This window comes from Urocampus carinirostris, chromosome 7, assembly GCF_059441175.1.
Source record: "Urocampus carinirostris isolate Australia breed hairy pipefish chromosome 7, RoL_Ucar_1.0, whole genome shotgun sequence".
Taxonomy (NCBI): Eukaryota; Metazoa; Chordata; class Actinopteri; order Syngnathiformes; family Syngnathidae; genus Urocampus; species Urocampus carinirostris.
In genome coordinates this window covers 9564626-9582227 of record NC_142355.1, presented here as the reverse complement: position 1 = coordinate 9582227, position 17602 = coordinate 9564626, and the positions used below count along the sequence as shown (strand labels likewise).

The 17602-nt window shown below is 39.8% G+C and overlaps 1 protein-coding gene across 4 annotated transcripts; it reads left to right on the top strand.

The window, feature by feature from the left end:
• Positions 1-8997: 8997 nt before the first annotated feature.
• LOC148362272 (trace amine-associated receptor 13c-like) lies at positions 8998-10155 on the top strand. 4 transcript variants are annotated; one of them, XM_088339194.1, is made up of 2 exons: positions 8998-9071; positions 9354-10155. In XM_088339194.1, the coding sequence occupies exons 1-2, from the start codon at positions 8998-9000 to the stop codon at positions 10153-10155; spliced, it is 876 nt and encodes a 291-aa protein (XP_088195320.1). The 4 variants fall into 4 exon arrangements, with proteins under 4 accessions (XP_088195320.1, XP_088195317.1, XP_088195318.1 ...); XM_088339191.1 differs by having other exon boundaries at positions 8998-9176; XM_088339192.1 differs by having other exon boundaries at positions 9004-9080.
• The last annotated feature ends 7447 nt before the right edge of the window (positions 10156-17602 follow it).

Genomic DNA, 17602 nt, shown 5'->3' with positions numbered 1-17602 from the left:
CCGAACAACTTGTCTTTTTTCACCTGTCCTGCTGCACCGACCTTCTTCGGAGGCATAATTAGGGACTAAAACACCCGTACGCCGCTCAGCATCGCACCCTAGCGTACCGGCGTGCGAACTCCGATTTTTTGAACGAAAAGCGAAGCAAGAATTTCTCTAAATTTTTGGTCGAGAACCGATTTGTGCAAACTGAGAGGCGTTCGAAAACCGAGGTTCCACTGTAATGGGATTGAGCCTCAATATTTGGCTCCCTTTGATCAGTACCCAAGGTTTCATATTTGACTCATTTACTAATCAGCAACTAATTCCTGCCCGCTGCTAAACAGCAGCTTGCACACCCCAACGGAGCTTTATCGTCGACGGCGACTTTAATCGGGCATGTTTATGGACTGTACTCCAAAATCCATTCAATTGTGGACTGAGCAATTCGTAACAACAAAGTCAGTTAGTTCTTTGTTCCTTTGTGCCTTTTTTCCTTATACTCACTGTAAATGTGGAACTGGAGTCGTCCAATTTCGTTGTCACAGCAAATCCCATGTTGTAACAATGACAATAAAGGCATATTCTATTCTATTCTATTCTATTTATTGTGACACATGTATTAAACACAAATATGAGTGCAACACTTCTGTTTTATTTCTTCCTTTATTGTACTATGTCCAGTCAGTCACCTTATTCTCAACCTCAGCTGTGCCATACTAAATAATAACGTGCAATTTACAACTCCGTTTAAGGGCTCCGAAGACACTGGTTTTGAGTAAGGGTGCAACCAAGAAAGGTCTACAGCTAGCGTCTAAACCAGGGGAGGGCAAACTTTTTGAGTCGCGGGCCGCATTGGCTTAAACATTTTTTGAAAGGGCCAGGAGGAGAAAAAAATGTTGATGACTTTTTTTGTATATAGCGATACAGTCTTGAATACAAACCTCAGTAATACCTGAGTGTAGATTCTATGCTGTTAGACAGAGGAAAGAGAAGCTACTGGACTTGTTCTAGGTTTAAGGAGGGCTAATATTTATTTTGTTAAATATCTTTAATTTCGGGCAGAATGGCGGGGCAGTGGTTAGCGCGTGTGCGGCACAGTTCAATCCATTATATTGGTAATAAATATGAAAATATGACTCTTCTTCTGTTAAAATTGTCAAACTATAGATGAAATTGTACAAGGCTACCTCTGCACAGGCTTCAACTCCATTTGCAGGCCCAAACCTGTAACAGCAGAAATGTAATTGTGGAGAATAAATTGTTTATTGACTTATTGCTCATCCTAAACAAAGAGAAAGCGGTCAGTTTGGTGGCCTTAGGGTTGAGCGACCACCCTGAGACTGGGAGATCATGGTTTTGATTATTGGCCAAGTCATACTTAAGAATTACAACATTGGTACCCATTGCCTCCCTGCTTGCTACTTGGCATGATGGGTTGGAATTGTGGGCTTTGAGCACCAAATAACTCATTCAAAGAAAAAAATACAAAATTATAAAGTCACCAATAAAAGCTCATATATTTTTCATGGGGTTGAGCCTCACATTATATGTGTAACGGGTATAATAATATCTTTTGTTTTATTGAAATTCCTGCTGAAATATGTTGTATAGTTTCTGTATAAGTGTCCTGCAATGATGAGTCCAACAGTGCCACCTGCTGGTATGTGGTAAGGTTTGGTTTGGCTTTAGACTTTGCGACAGGAAGGTGGGGGGTTTTGGCAGTCTACAACGAGATGCCAACGGTAAGACACGATCTTTTGGTGCTCCGCGAAAAGTTGATTTTAAACATTAAAACCACAGCTGACAAATCTCTCAACATGCACAGTAATGTGATTGATGTTGTCAAGCTGTTTGGATTTTTTTTCGTTTTGTTTCTGTCGCCTTTTGTGTTAGTTTTGCCGGACGTTGCATGTTGTGCTAAAATGCTAATTCCCCTTATAGAGATCAAAGCCAGCAGAGAAGCTTACCACGTGTTGTGTTGTGACTCATTCATTTGCAGGTAAATTGTACCCGTTTTTATACTCATTATTGTTATTATTTCTATCACCATTCTCCCTCGAGTTGAACCTGAAACCATACAGCCATTTCAAAACGTCTATCACGACCAGATAATAAGATGAATTCTACGCGCTGCTCTGTAGTCAATGGCATGTCTGATCTGAAATTAAAAAATCAAAAATTATATTAACAAAACATAAATATTAACATTGGTGCGTGACTTTGTGGCCATTGGTGCGTGACTTTGTGGCCACCCTGTATATATAAAAAGGATGATGTTGAATGAAATTCAGACTAAAGAAAAATATGTTGAATTCGTTGTAAACGTTAAAAAAAACACTATCTCTGTCAGGGAGGACCAGAACAGAGCAGGAGACCCCAGAGCGTTCGTTACAAGTCTTTTATTTGGGAAAGCGTACAGGGTTAGCGGGAGACGCGATGACCGTCGAACGTCAGCAGCAACGCCGTGAAGACAACTTCGGGACACGTAGCTAATCGTAGCGTGGGACGGAAGCAGGTCGAGTTTACCAGGACTGGAGAGAAGATCGTAGCGTGGACGGAAGCAGGTCGAGTTTACTGGGACTGAAGAGAAGATCGTAGCGTGGGACGGAAGCAGGTTGGATCGGAGGCAGGTAGGCAGAATCAGGTAAACAAGAAGGCACAGGTAATCGGGGGAGTCTTACGGGGTACAGAAGTAATCCTCCGACCAAGAGTTCTCCGCGTAACGCGTTTAAAAAGGGAGCATTAACCAATCAGGAAGCACATTCCAGCGCGCCACATGATTACCCCAGGTGGCTCCACTTGGGTAATCATGACAATCTCCTGTTAAAAGTATCTTGTTAAAATGGATGTAAAAATGTATTGTGATGGTTGCTATTCTAAAATGTATTTTGTGTAACTTAAAAAAAAAGCTCTTTGATATTTTTTGGGCAGTCTACAACGAGCTGCCAACGAGATCAAAGCCAGCAGAGAAGCTTACCTCGTGTTGTGTTGTGACTCATTCATTTGCAGCAACTAAGAACCTCATCATCCAGTCCAGCGTGAATGTGGATTTTTGGTGGGACAGGTACACCGCGGTTACATATGTAAATATAATTTCATAAAAATCATACATTATCAGTGAGAGAAGCCATGTCCAAACCATATTCATTGATGTTTTGGAACTTACCTCTATGTCCAAGTGATACACAATATCACTGTTTTTGTTTTTAGGGGATGTGCAAGCATTGCCTCACATGTTGTTTTCACACATCTAATTGGACGCCTCTGTCATCACAACACACTAATGGGCTAAGGTGTGAAGTTCTGTAAAAACATGGGAGACTGATATGCTAGAGGAAACCTCCAAGGAAGCTTGCTAGGGACACACAATAAAGCAAACAGATGGAAGGGCTAAATGAGAAAAATAAGCTACAAGCTGAATGTTGAGCAAACATAAAATGATTCATACAGAAAAATACTAAAGAAAATATAAAATCAAGTATTCCCTCTGAACAGGTTTTAATTTGAATTGCTTGAACATGAGAGGGGTTTATTTCACTGCACTAAAGCACACATTGCCTTCAATTTACCAAGAGGGCTGCTTAAAACCCTCATTCCAAAAATTGCATGTCACATTGATGATAATAATAATAATAATAATAATAACAATAATAATAACAATAATAATAATAGCTTTATAATAATTTTGATGGTGATGATAATCCATTAGGGGCAGTACGGCGGCGCAGTGGTTAGCGCGTGTGCGGTACAGTTCTAAGGTCTTGGGAACCTCCTGTGTGGGTTCAAATCCAGCTACGGGACTTCCTGTGCGGAGTTTGTATTTTCTCCCCGTGCTTGCGTGGGTTTCCTCCGGGCACTCCGGTTTCCTCCCACATTCCAAAGACATGCGTATCAGGTGGATTGGCCGGTCAAAATTGTCCCTAGGTGTGAATGAAAGAGCGAGTTGTCTGTCCCTGTGTGCCCTGTCAACCAATTCAGGGTGTCCCCTGCCCACTGCCTGATGATTGCTGGGATGGGCTCCAACACCCCCGCGACCCTACTAAGGATAAGCGGGGCAGCTAATGAGATGAGATGGGATGAGATAATCCATTAGATTTTTGGGCACGTTTGTTGTATGCATTTAGTTAAGAATTTATCAATATTTTTGCATCGATTCTGCAATCAGGTTCCTGTTTCTCTATAGGGTTCTTCTCTCTCTCTCTCTCTCACTCTCTCTCTTTTCATTATCAATCAAAATGTAGTTGTATAGCACTATTCAGGCAACACATTGCAATTCAAAGTTATTTTTTAAACCATCTCTTGACTTTCCTTATTTGGCCACTCACTAATTTTATTTTCACTCCACACAGCTGTGGACACTTTTTTTTTCATTTCCCTCCTATCACGACTCTCCCTTGTCACTATTGGAACACTGTCTCCTTGACTCTGTGCTAGCTTCTTTCTTGTCATGTCCCAAGCACTCTTGTCTCAGCTATTTTTTTAATTCCAGTGTACTGAGCCCAGCACGGAGGCTCAGTGGTTAGCGCATGTGCGGCACAGTTCTGAGGTTGTGAAATCAAACCTTCCTGTGTGGAGTTTGCATGTTCTCCCCGTGCTTGAGTGGGTTTCCTCCAGGCACTCTGTTTTCCTCCCACGTTCCAAAAACATCCATGTTAGGTTAATTGATCGATCCAAATTGTACATAGGTGTGAATAGCGAGGGAGTTGTCTGTCTCTGTGTGCCTTGCGACTGGCTGGCAACTAGTTCAGGGTGTCCCCTGCCCACTGCCCGAACATAGCTGGGATGGACTCCAGCACCTCCGCGACCCTACTGAGGATAAACGGTGCAGATAATGGATGGATGGATGGATGTACTGAGCCCTTGCATTCCCTTCTGGATCAGGAGAACCACCTGACAAACACGCTGCTTGGGTTTTCTGGAACCCTCACCCATCGCCTAACTCTTGGATCACAAGTGTTGCCTTGCGACCTGACTTCCAGTGTACTAAACCCTGGTCGAGTAAAATACCTCTGTTTACAGTTCTAATCTGTGTTTCTGAGCTGTGCATCCGCACTACCCCTGACATTTTCCTCACTATATGGTCCTACATTGTCTATTACATTATTATTTTCACAAAACACAAAAGTTGCTGTGACCCGACTCTGCCCATATATGGACTCCAGAGCAACTCAAAACTATTAAGTTTAAGGACTCAGTCTCTATTGTAATTATGGTAGAAAAAGTACTGCATTGGTGTCCGCTCAGTTGACTTATTCGTGGTAGAAATGACAAAATGGGAATGAAAGCTGAATGTCAGTGCTTGCTCGGAACCACAGCCGGCCCAAGGCATAAGCGAGCTGAGCGGCTACTTAGGGCCCCGCAAGAGTGGATAACTTTTTGGGTGCCAACATTGTCCCCTTTGTCACTTTGTGTGTCCACTCAAAAATACGTCTTTTTGATAGACATCCTCTTTTTTCTCAGAAAAAAAAGTCAAGTTAAGTCATGTGTATTTGTATAGCCCTTAATCTCAGAGAGTCTCAAAGGGCTGCACAAATCAAAGACTATTGCAAACTATTATTACAAACTAATATGACACCATCCCCTGATATCGCGCCTCGGCCGAGTCATACCTAAGACTTATAACATTGGTAAAATGGCGGCGCCCTCTGTTGGCTGCGGCTGCATCGGCTCGCTACAACGGGTCAGGTGTATCGACATTTCGTTCTTACAAAGAATGACAATACAAAGGAAATTATTATTATTATTATTATTATATTGTCAACATAGAATATAGGTTCTTCATATGCTATAGAATAGGAGTGTGTTTCAAGTATTTCGACAGAAATACAACAAAAATATTACACAATAACTACAAAACTAAATATCAAATAGTGTGCTTAGAAACAGAGAGCTCATACATTATTTTGCTTCCATTCTGAAAATAAAAAATAGTATAGAATTACGGCAAAAATACTACTACAGTAATACTATATTACTATATACTACTACAGAATCATTTACTCAAAAATACTAAAAAAATACAACAAAAATAATATTACAAAAATACTGAAGAAATATGAGAAAAATACTACTAGGGAAATACTACAAAAATCTTAAAAAAATAATACTAAAATCCTGCTTTGGAAAAAAATCAATTATATTTCTACTGAAAAAAATCCCAATAGATAATATTATACTATAAAAAAAATACTAGAGAAATATTACTACAAAATACCACCACAAGAGATTTACAACACAAAATAAATCAGATATTGTACAAAAAGACTAAAATAAATGATAATACTACAGTAATACTACAATAATACTATAATCATAAAACTACTGTCATATTACCGAAATACTAAAAAAATACTACAGATATTCAAACGAAAAAAATCCATTTTGGAAATAAAACAAATTTCTATAGAATCACGAAAAAATACAACTATGGAAATACAACAAAAATAAGACAAAAATAAAACTACAGTAACTCTACAAAAAAAAACTACAGAACTTCAAATTTCAGAAACACTAAAACAAACAAAAAAAATAAATAAAAACCTATAATAATATTTCAAAACTAAATAACAAATGAAGTGCTCAAAACAAGGACCTAATATACTGCTTTGCTCTAATTGTGGTCATTTCAAAACCAATTTGATGAAATCAATCCATTTAAAAAGTATAAAATGTCACATGCGGCCCCTGACTCCCAATAATTGCCCACCCCTGGAGTAAAACATCGAATGAGTTCTATAAGGTATGCAAATTAACAAGTTAGAGGGGGCCCCAAATCTAATTTTGCAAAGGGCCCCATGAAAGCTTGGGCCGGTCCTGCTCGAACCAACTGTATAAGCTAAATTCAGATAAAAGATTAACTGAAATCAAAAGCACAACAGAACCAAAAAAAAAGAATGAATGAATTACAGATGGAAACTAAACAGAATATTATGGGTTTTAAAAATTAGGATCCAACGATGCTCCCAAAAAAATCAGTTTCTTAGCTGAAAACAAGCATTTGATAGAACTTACCAATATTCAAATAGAATTCACTCAAATGGTAAAGGGTAATGATACATTTTCTTCTTATTATTCTCTAGATATTCTCTATAATATGTGTTAACAATGCACCACTGGGCGGCACGGCGGATTGGTGGTTAGCACACAGCCCCACGGTGCGGATGTTCAAGGTTCAGGGTTTAAGTACAGCCTCCCCGTGTGGAGTTTGCATGTTCTCCCCATAAATATTAATCCATTTGTTAAATAAGTACTCCATCACAAACTCAAACCAAAGAACGGACCCATTTTTTTGGCTCAAGCATTCGTTTGACAAATCAAAGTACTGTGCTGTAATTTTCAAATCAGTTCTATACTGTGGGCAGCACGGCAGCGCTGTGATTAGAGCGTGTGCGGCATAGTTCTGAGGTCATGAGATCGAACCTTACTGTGCGGAGTTTGCATGTTCTCTCCGTGCTTGCATGGGCTTCCTCCGGGCACTCTGGTTTCCTCCCACATTCCCAAAATCATGTAAGTCAGGTTAATTACCCGGCTCTAAATTGTGCCAAAGTGTGAATCAGGGAGTGAGTTGTTGGTCTCCGTGTGCTCTGTGACTGAATGTGTCAGGCACCAGGACGGAATGTCAGACCCAATTGCGTTTGTTTTAAAGGAATCTTTATTGGGTTGAGCTGACAGAGCTTGCTTTGGAAGCTGATGCTTGTCAGTCGCTAGCAGCGTTGGACGGAATGGCAGCTCCGTGACAGGTAGGCAGAATCAATACGGCTTAGCGGGCAGGTCGATGGCCAGGGAAGGAGAGCAGGTCGTAATCGTGGGGCAGAAACAGGTCGATACCGAAGGCAGGCAGGAATCAAACAGGAAAGGTCTTTGGTACTGGAATCTGGCAAAACACACAGAGAGACACAAGTACGGTCTGACACCCTCCTCTGGCCGCTGACAGATTAAGAGGAGAGTGCCAGCCAATCAGAGAGCAGATTGCCACAGGTGTCTTCATTTTGGCAATCATGACTGGATGGCAACCAGTTCAAGGTGTCCCCCTGCCCACTGCCCGAAGATCGCTGGGATGGGCTCCAGCGTCCCTGCTCCCCTACTGAGGATAAGCGGTGCAGATAATGGATGGATAATGCCCAACTGAGTTCAATTATTTTTTCCCACCGTGCTTATCTACCTATTTACATTTCGCAATGCTGCCCGGGATGCACAACCCAATAGGAAGCAGGAACGTGGGGAGGGGTGTGGGGTGCAAAGCAACTTCATGCTCGTAATTGCTCGGCCGCAAAACGAGTTTGACACAGGCTGCAATGATGACTTAAGCCCGAAAATGGCGTCACTTTTAAAGGAGCTGTCCCGGAATTTTTACCTTTTTAATTCTTTGCCGCCACCTCCTGGCTTGAAGTCATGATTGCAGCCTTAGTCAGCTTGTTCATGATGATGCATGTGCATTTCTTAGACACGGTTGAATAAAAGTTTTTTTTTTTCATCTTTTTTGGGGTTTGGGGGGTTGGCGTCTGAAGTAGGCCTCTTCTTACTTTCACCATTCTCATCCTACACTACACAATACAGAGGAAAATTAACATGGGAACGAACATCAAGTTAGTATGTACTCCACACCCCTCCCAATGTTCCTACTACCTAATGCGTTCCATGGCCGGAACAGGTTTACTAAAAGTAAAAGAAAAGCAGATAGGCGTGGATGAAAATAATTATTCATATTATAATTCAACTTTTTAAGGACACTTCAAATGCCACCCCGTACCTTTAATCTTGTACATGATTTCAAATAATGAATTGGTGAAAAACAACTGGCACATAGCACTCTCTAAGAGATGTAACTGGCACTGATTGAGTTAACAGTCATTATTGAAATGGCATGGATTTCTAAAGGGTCTCAATGCGGACCAATTAGATGAAAGTAGAAAATGATGTGCGACACGGGCAAAGGGAGGGACGAAATCACCGGCACAGATAAAGTAAGATTCTCGAAAGGAAAGCAATCTGGCTCTTCTCAACTTTCCCGTCTTCATGACTATGGAGAGCGTGCAGCCATCAGACTTCTGCTTTCCACTTCTGGCCAACATCTCCTGCAGAAAGCCTTCGTCTGGTTGGTCTGAAGATATTTTTTGGAGTGTTCTGCTATACTTGGTCTGCATTCTTACTGTGCTGCTTAACCTGCTCGTCATCACGTCAATCTCCCACTTCAGGCACAATGGTTTTCAAACCTGTTACCTAATGTTTTGGACTGAAAGATTTAATGGTGTTGGTGATAGTTTTTGTTTTTACTCGACGCAAAAGAGAAAAGATTTCTCATGTGATATAGCATTTAATGATGCTTGGTATTTGAAATGACTTAATGAACTTGTTGGTTGGATTGTGTACAGGCAGCTCCACACCCCTACCAACCTCCTCCTTCTCTCTCTGGCTGTTTCTGACCTACTGGTGGGCTTCCTGGTCTGGCCTGGTGAGATCTACCTGAACAAATCCTGCTGGACTCATGGTGATGTTCTTTGCTCTCTATATAATTACATCTCCTTTACGGTGACGTCTGCCTCGGTGGGAAACATGGTACTGGTGTCTGCTGACCGCTACATGGCTATTTGCGATCCTCTGCATTATAACCTCAAAGTCACTGTGAAACGAATTCAACTTTGTGTTTGTTTCTGTTGGGTCTGTTCTGTTCTCATGAGCAGCTTTTTGGTTAAGGATGACTTGGCGCATCCTGGAAAGTATACCTTTTGCTATGGAGAGTGTGTTATTCATATTGACTATACTACGGCAGTTTTTGATCTGATTGTGACTTTCATCCTTCCCCTCACCATCATCATCACTTTATACACAAGAGTGTTTGCGGTTGCTCTGTCACAGGCTCGAGCTATGCGTTCTCAAATCGCTTGTGGCAAACAACAATCGATCACTATGAGAGCAAAGAAATCAGAGTTGAAGGCTGCCAGGACTCTCGGTATCCTGGTCTTGGTTTTTCTTCTGTGCTTTTGTCCTTACTACTGTGTAATGTTGGCCGCTGACACGGAAAATGCACCATTGGTGCTTAATGTGTTCTACCTGAACTCCTGTGTGAACCCTTTGATATACGCGTGGTTCTATCCTTGGTTTCGAAAAGCCGTTAAACACATTGTCACTCTGCGCATACTGCAGCCTGAGTCATGGTTGGCCAATGTGCTGTAGTCAAGTTATATTTATTAGAAAAGCCTTTAATCACCAAAATACTCAAAGGCCTGCACAGGTCACAATTACAACATCCCCTGATCTGAAAGCGGCATGCGGGCACAGAAAAGCTGATACACTTCTGGATGAAAAATATATAAATCCCTGAGAAGAAAGAAAAACACACCACATTTTTTTCTCAGTTGCAACAGTGAATGTCCAAACTTAAACTCTTATCTAAAAATTATCCATACAACATAGTTAATATTCACTTTTTAGTTTCAAATCATTAAATCGCCTTGACATGTTAAGTATTTTATTTTTTGAGAACTTTCACATTTGGTACTGTTAAGAAGCACCTTTCCTCTTACAAGACCTTCACCTGAATTTATTTTAGTAATGTGTTGTTAGTGAACGTAACTGCTTTATTAGCCGGCTCTTTGAAGTAACCGAAGGGAGCCGGTTCACTATCAATCAAGAGCTGGCTCCCTTCTTGACGCTTTTTCTACTCTTGGAGACATACATTATCGACGGAATTGCATTTTTTTTCATGGGATTTTCATGGATAATGTGTGCTTTTCTATAAAAAATGTAAAGCTTAATCTTGTGTTTCATAGTTTGTTGCAAAAAAGTAATTATTTTAATTTTACAATTTGTTGGGTCGTGTGTTTTTTAGGGATACCATGTTTAAAGTTGCTGAGTATAAAACGTTTAAATGAGTTAAAAGTTCACTGTAAAGTGATTTCGTTGTAGAAGATTTTTTAAACGAATGATTAAGTAATTTCGTCTATTATGTTACTTACTAATTGGTAAGATTAATGCAACAACAAACACAAAGACCTGTTTGGGAGCTAAGAGAGCCCACTCCTTTTAGTGAGCCAAGCTTAAAGGGCCAAATCTCTAAATAGAGAAAATCTAAATCTAATTTCATAGAGAACCATATTTGCCGTGACTAATTTACTCACATTCTGCAGCAATTTTCGAATTTTTCTGCAGCAGACTTTTTTTTTCTCTCAAAATCACTGGCCTTATCAAACAAAGTCTACATTGTGGTCTGCATTGTGTATTCTTTCGCAGTATCCCTGTCAATGTCTCTCGCTTTCTTTAGTTATCTCACGTTTAACTTTCTATTTTTATCCACTACTGCTCATTTCTACCCCTTCTTTATCCATAATAAGTCAACAAATGTTTTTTTGGATTCTTTTAAAGAATTGACAACGTTTTTGTAGATTGGATGTGGAATCATTGCTCTAAATATCTTTATGAATACTTGGACTGATAATATACAAGACTCATCATCTCATTAGCTGCACCGCTTATCCTCAGTAGGGTCGCGGGGGCGCTGGAGCCCATCCCAGCAATCATCGAGCAGTGGGCAGGGGACACCCTGAACTGGTTGCCAGCCAGTCGCAGGGCAATATATACAAGATTGTCTTAGAAAATTCTGTGATAAATGTCTTTACATTCCGTCATTTACTTAAAATACATTCAGGATTCACTTCAAATTACCTGAAATACTGCAAGCCTTTTATTTTATTTATCTTGCGGATTATTGCTTATAGCCTATGAGTATACTGTTTCATGGCATTTGAATATTTTGAGATGGGACATTGCGTTTTGACCAATATTCACAATTTCTGTGACAGTCTTTTATGCTTAGACATGTGATTCTCAGCCGTTGTGTCACAAGTTTGCAACAAGAAAATGGAATATAACAATTTTGCAATGTGATCTGCCATCTTCCATATCGAACAATATTATCATGTTGCAAAAATATCCTGCATATAGTCCAGGTAAATAATAACAGTTTGTGTTTGAAGATGACCTTTTTTATTTATGCTCCAAAAAAGAATGCCATTTTCTCATTTTACTACAAAAAAGCTAAAATAAAAATACCGTAAATTCCGGACTATAAGCCGCTACTTTTTTCCCTAACTTTCAACCCTGCGGCTTATTCAGTGATCCGGCCATTTTATGTAATTTTTCTAACGGCCGCTAGCGGCGCTCTTGAGTGTTGCTACCATTACTGCCATGTCAAAGCTATATTATTATTATTAAAGCTTTGAAAACTCTCTCGGTGTACCGTCTTTCTTTGTAAATATGTGTAACCCATGTATAATATGTATTTGCAACTGTATATTTTTGTAATGTATTTATTTGTATTTATTTTAGACATTCATTCTGATATGTTTTGCACGGGTAAATAAAAAAGGAGGGGCGGAACAAACGCGGGGTGCCGAGTTAAAGGGGGGACCGCTAAAGGTGAGGGACAGACAAGGAAAGAAGAGTGGGTAAAAAGTTGGTTAAAGGAAAAGGAGTTGCGTGAGTAAATGTGTTCTTCTGATATATTTTTCCCACCCTTACCTTTGGAAATATACACTTTTTTCCTTGGATTACTTTCAACGGGACCTGGACTCTGCAGGTCCGCATCAAACCTTAAGTACCGGTATCATTTTCCGTTCATTTTGCCGGCTGTGATTTTTGGACTGTGGACTTTAATGAAGGACATTTAGTTTCAATTGCGGGACTTGAAGTCGGGTTTGGGTTAATTTTGTGTTTGTGTTACACGTTTAAATGTGGGCGCATGCGGCTTATATACAGGTGCGGCTTGTATGTGTACAAAATCGGTTTTCCTTTTAAAATGTCGTGGGTGCGGCTTATAATCAGGTGTGCTCTATAGTCTGGAATTTACGGTAATACCTTTTATTTGTAATTGTTTCCTCTTTAATTTTTCATTGTACATTTTGAACTTAAGCTATATTGCCAGTCCTACCAATTTAAATATAAAAAACTTGTCCACATGTTAAAAAACATATTGATAATATGCTAATATATTTGATATGGGAAGTGTGCCTTGATAACAATTCGATGGGACTGTGCACCTTCACACAAAAAGGTTGAGAAACCCTAAGACCATCGTGACTTTCTCCATAATGAACACATAGCACAATGCTGATGTTTGACTGTATAATAGAATAGAATCTAGAATAGAATAGAATATACCTTTATTGTCATCGTTACAAAATGGGTTGAACATATTGTGACAAGGAAATTGGGCGTGGCACTCCAGGTTCACATTTGACAGTGAGGATAAAAGAAAACAAAGAAGATAAAGGAACAAAGAAGATAAGGTTATACTTTACACAATATAAAGGAACAAACAAGACAAGGTTATAAATTACACAATATTTACACAAGAAATGTGGGCGTGTAGGGTGTTACATACAGTTTTGGGATCGTATTAGTGCAATATGCGTTAAGTACAAAAATAGTCAACACAGTGCAAAAAAAACGTCAACATTGTGCAAAGCGAGGATAGGCATGAATACAATTTTACATCTGTAGGTAGTGCGTTTGCAAGAGTTTCAGTTTGTTGTGCGGTGTGTGTTAAGGGTGGTAATGGCTCTGGGGAAGAAACTATCTCTGAGTCTGTTTTTATTTTGTGTGACCTATAGCGCTTGCCGGAAGGCAGCAGGTCAAACAGGTGGTGGCCGGGGTGATTAAAGTCCTTGATAATAATTTCTGCTCTGCTGAGGTAGCGAGAGCAGGCAATGTCCTCCAGACTGGGTAGAGAGCAACCAACGATTCTCTGGGCTGTGTTGATGACCCTCTGAAGCCTTTTCCAGCATGCCACACCGTGATGCAATATGTTAGAATGCTCTCTACAGTGGCTTTGTAAAAGGACAGCAGCAGCTGTTGTATATTATTATTATATAATATATAATATATATTATATATATAATATATATATAATGATAATATATGAGAATAATAAGTTCAACATTATAAGTAAAATCCAGCAGATAAGTCATTCATCCAAGGATTCTAACCTCAAACCCCAATGGTGGGCCACAGCCCTGAATGCTTTTGGAGTTTATTCCGCTCCAATGCAGGTGATAAAAATAATCAGGCTTGTTATCAAGCTCCTGTAGAGATTGCTGGTAAGCTAATCATTTGTGTGGTGGAGAAACCCTAAACCAAAACATGTAAGACCGTTGCCTTCGAGGAGTGGACACTAAACACAAAAATGCAGGGTTACTTCACCATCTTTGATGACAATGGAAGTCACAGGAAGAAATGTGACTGTGGGACTAAAAATTCAATGAGAAATTGCTCCAAATTGAAATGTAACTTTCCATAAATTTTGGCCTATAGAGCATCATTTTCAGTTTTGCTCCGGGTTATTGTGAAGTGTTTTTGGACAATGTGACCATTCAAGATGGCAACTACAATGACAAGCATATATTTACCACTGTGCCGAAAGAAAATGAGAATGACGGCTGCGTTGCGTAAAATGTCAGCCTTATATTCCTAGACGACAGCGCCAGGGCAACCGTACGGTGGAGAATAGTGCCAGATTGCTACACAGACGTTTCTGTTTGTGTTTTTGTCACTGGTGGCTGTCGCAGAAATGGACTGGATTGAATTCGGTTGGTATCTTTCCTCGAGGATTTAAGAAAACTTCAGCGACCTGACATAGATAACTTTCACTGACGTTCAATTTGTGTGCAAACATTGAGGACTTGATTTGTAATTGAAAAAACTTATATATCGTGATCATGTTTTAAATATTAAATAAAGCACTACAAAACCTCCCGTTAAGCTCCTGTTATGTTGTTTTACAAATAATGTTGGAAAGCATGCACTCATTTCTTTTGAATGGCATCATAAATGTTTCCGGTTCTGTATTCAGGAATCATGCGTGGTGGAAAAGAGCAGCTCGCTGTTTTCATTACAGTGGCCACAAAAAGAAAAAGTGTAAACCACACTGTATTTAAAGCCGCAGTGTTTGAAATACAAACAATCCCCTACTTACGACCATTCGACTTAAGAAAATACGGTACGTGCGGACAAAAAATTCAGGATGCCAAAAAATATACAGACATTGCAGCAAGTTAGATTTGGTATTGTGTCCACCTTTTTCCGAGTACAGGACATTACCGTAGTGCTTCTTTGCGCCACTACCGGCGTTTGGTGGCGCTGTGAGAGTTCACCCAGCATCCACCCTGAAGTAGAAATCCGCTTCCTCTTCCTAGTCCGTGTTTAAACATTCTATACTGTATCTCCAGCACATTGGCCGGACCAGGAAGCCCACATTCCTATTGTTTAATATCTCGTGCATCCGTTCAATTTGGTTGGCGTAAAGTGAAAAGAAGAGGCGAGCCGTTTTATTTGAAATAAAAGTGGAATAAGAAAGCTTGGTTGAAAAAATGGTTGGATCGCTTTTTTTTGGGCCACTTTTTACCACGGAGAAGGAAGTCGTCAAACTGTTGAAGCTCATCTTCCAAAAGTAAGTTAAACTTTATTTATTTTTATAGAGTATATTATTTTATGAAATGTTTCTTTTTAGTACAAAACAATTCAGGTTACTTATACAAGACTTAAACATACGAATATAAACCTTAATCATACCAAATTTGTAAGTAGAGCAAAAATATCGTGACTTGTAGTCCGGAATTTACGGTATTCAGTGCCAATCACCATAAGAGATGTTTAAAAGTCATCCTTTCTTTGTGCCATTGGCTTAAAAAGCGTTATTGTCCTTATGAAAAGAAAATATTTAAAAATGTCTGCAAAGCTCCTCTGATTGTCATTCATCTAATTATGACTTTTGTATAACACCAAATGGCATAATTGGCTTAAGCTGCTCTTAGTTGCTCCACAAAACTGACTACCTTTCTCCAGCAAACCTCTTGTCTGGCTAGTTGGGTTACTAAGGTGCAGAGTGGATATGAAGGATGCAAATGTCTGAACACCAGCAGAAAACTGTACACATCTTCAAATGAAAATAAAGATGACTGCATAACAGCATTAGTCAGAAATTTTATTATTCAAGCTGAAGAAGACGCGACGTGAACAGTTGTAGATAAGAGATGAAACTGCAAATATTTATCAAAAATGCTTAATTATTAAATACAAATACGCCACATCCATCCATCCATCGATCCATCCATTATCTGCACTGCTTATCCTCAGTAGGGTCGCGGGGACGCTGGAGCCCATCCCAGCTATTTTTGTGCAGTGTCAGGGGACACCCTGAACTGGTTGCCAGCCAGTCGCAGGGCACACAGGGACAGACAACTCACTTGCTTAATCACACCGAGGGACAAGTTGGACTGGCCAATTAACCTGACATGCATGTTTTTGGAATGTGGGAGGAATCCGTAGTGCTCGGAGGATCCCACGCAAACACGGGGAGAACATGCAAACTCCACACAGGAAGGTTTGATACCATGACCTCAGAACTGTGCCGCACACGCGCTTACTACTGCGCTACCGGTGTGATCACTATATATATATAAATGGCAAATATTTATCACAAATGCCTAAATAATAAATACAAATACCCTACATACATAAATATGGCATATTTGTGAAGAGAACAATTATATAAAATAATAAAATAGACCTGTATTTTTATACAGCAAATCACACAATCACAGACATTTTAAAACCCACCACAGAAAATGTAGTTGTTCTCAGGTTCTGGACAGTTGCCATAGCACCCGTTGCAGCATCCATCTATCCATCCATTATCTGCACCGCTTATCCTCAGTGGGGTCGCGGGTGTGCTGGAGCCCATCACAGCCATTCTTGGGCAGTAGGCAGGGGACACCCTGAATTGGTTGTCAGCCAGTCGCAGGGCCCATAGAGACATACAACTTACTCGCTGATTCACACCTAGAGACAATTTGAACCGGCCAATTAACCTAACATGCATGTTTTTTGGAATGTGGGATGAAACAGAAATGCCTGGGGGAAACCCACGCAAGCACGGGGAGAACATGCCAACTCCACACAGGAGGTTCGATCTCATGACCACAGAACTGTGCTAACCACTGCGCCGCCCTGCTGCCACACTACAGAAATAATACGACAGAAATATTACTACTACTTAAGTTTTTGACAGTCATATTAAAAACATACAAAAATTCTACAATGGAAATACTACAAGAAAACTACAATAATAATAGATTAAGTGCTTAAAACATGGACCTAATATATTATTTTGCTTGAATTGTGAGTGTTTGAAAGCCAATTTGTTGGAATTAAAACAAATATGTTTAAAAATGTAATATGTACAAGGTTGGGTAGAGTTACATTAACTTGATTACTTTCAATTACTTTTGGATTACTCCAATACCAAATATGCTAATAAAAGACAAAAGAAACTAAATATGAATAAAATGACTCAATTTTGTGCAGGCTTGGGGAGTAACGGAATACATGGAACGGCAAAAATGATGTTGGCAAGCTGTTTGGATTTATTTTCATTTTGTTTCTGTCGCATTTTATGTTAGTTTTGCCGGCGATCAAAGCAATCAAAGCCAGGAGAGAAAGCTTACCACGTGTTGTGAGTCATCATTTTATTCATATTTAGTTTCTTTTGTCTTTTATTAGCATATTTGGTATTGGAGTAATCCAAAAGTAATTGAAAGTAATCAGGTTAAAGTAACCCTACCCAACC

Coding starts and splice junctions, on each gene's coding strand:
- LOC148362272 (XM_088339190.1), top strand. CDS start 9,004: ATGGAGAGCGTGCAGCCATCAGACTTCTGCTTTCCACTTCTGGCCAAC. Junction 9,207..9,353: donor TTTCAAACCTGTTACCTAAT/GTTTTGGACTGA, acceptor GATTGTGTACAG/GCAGCTCCACACCCCTACCA.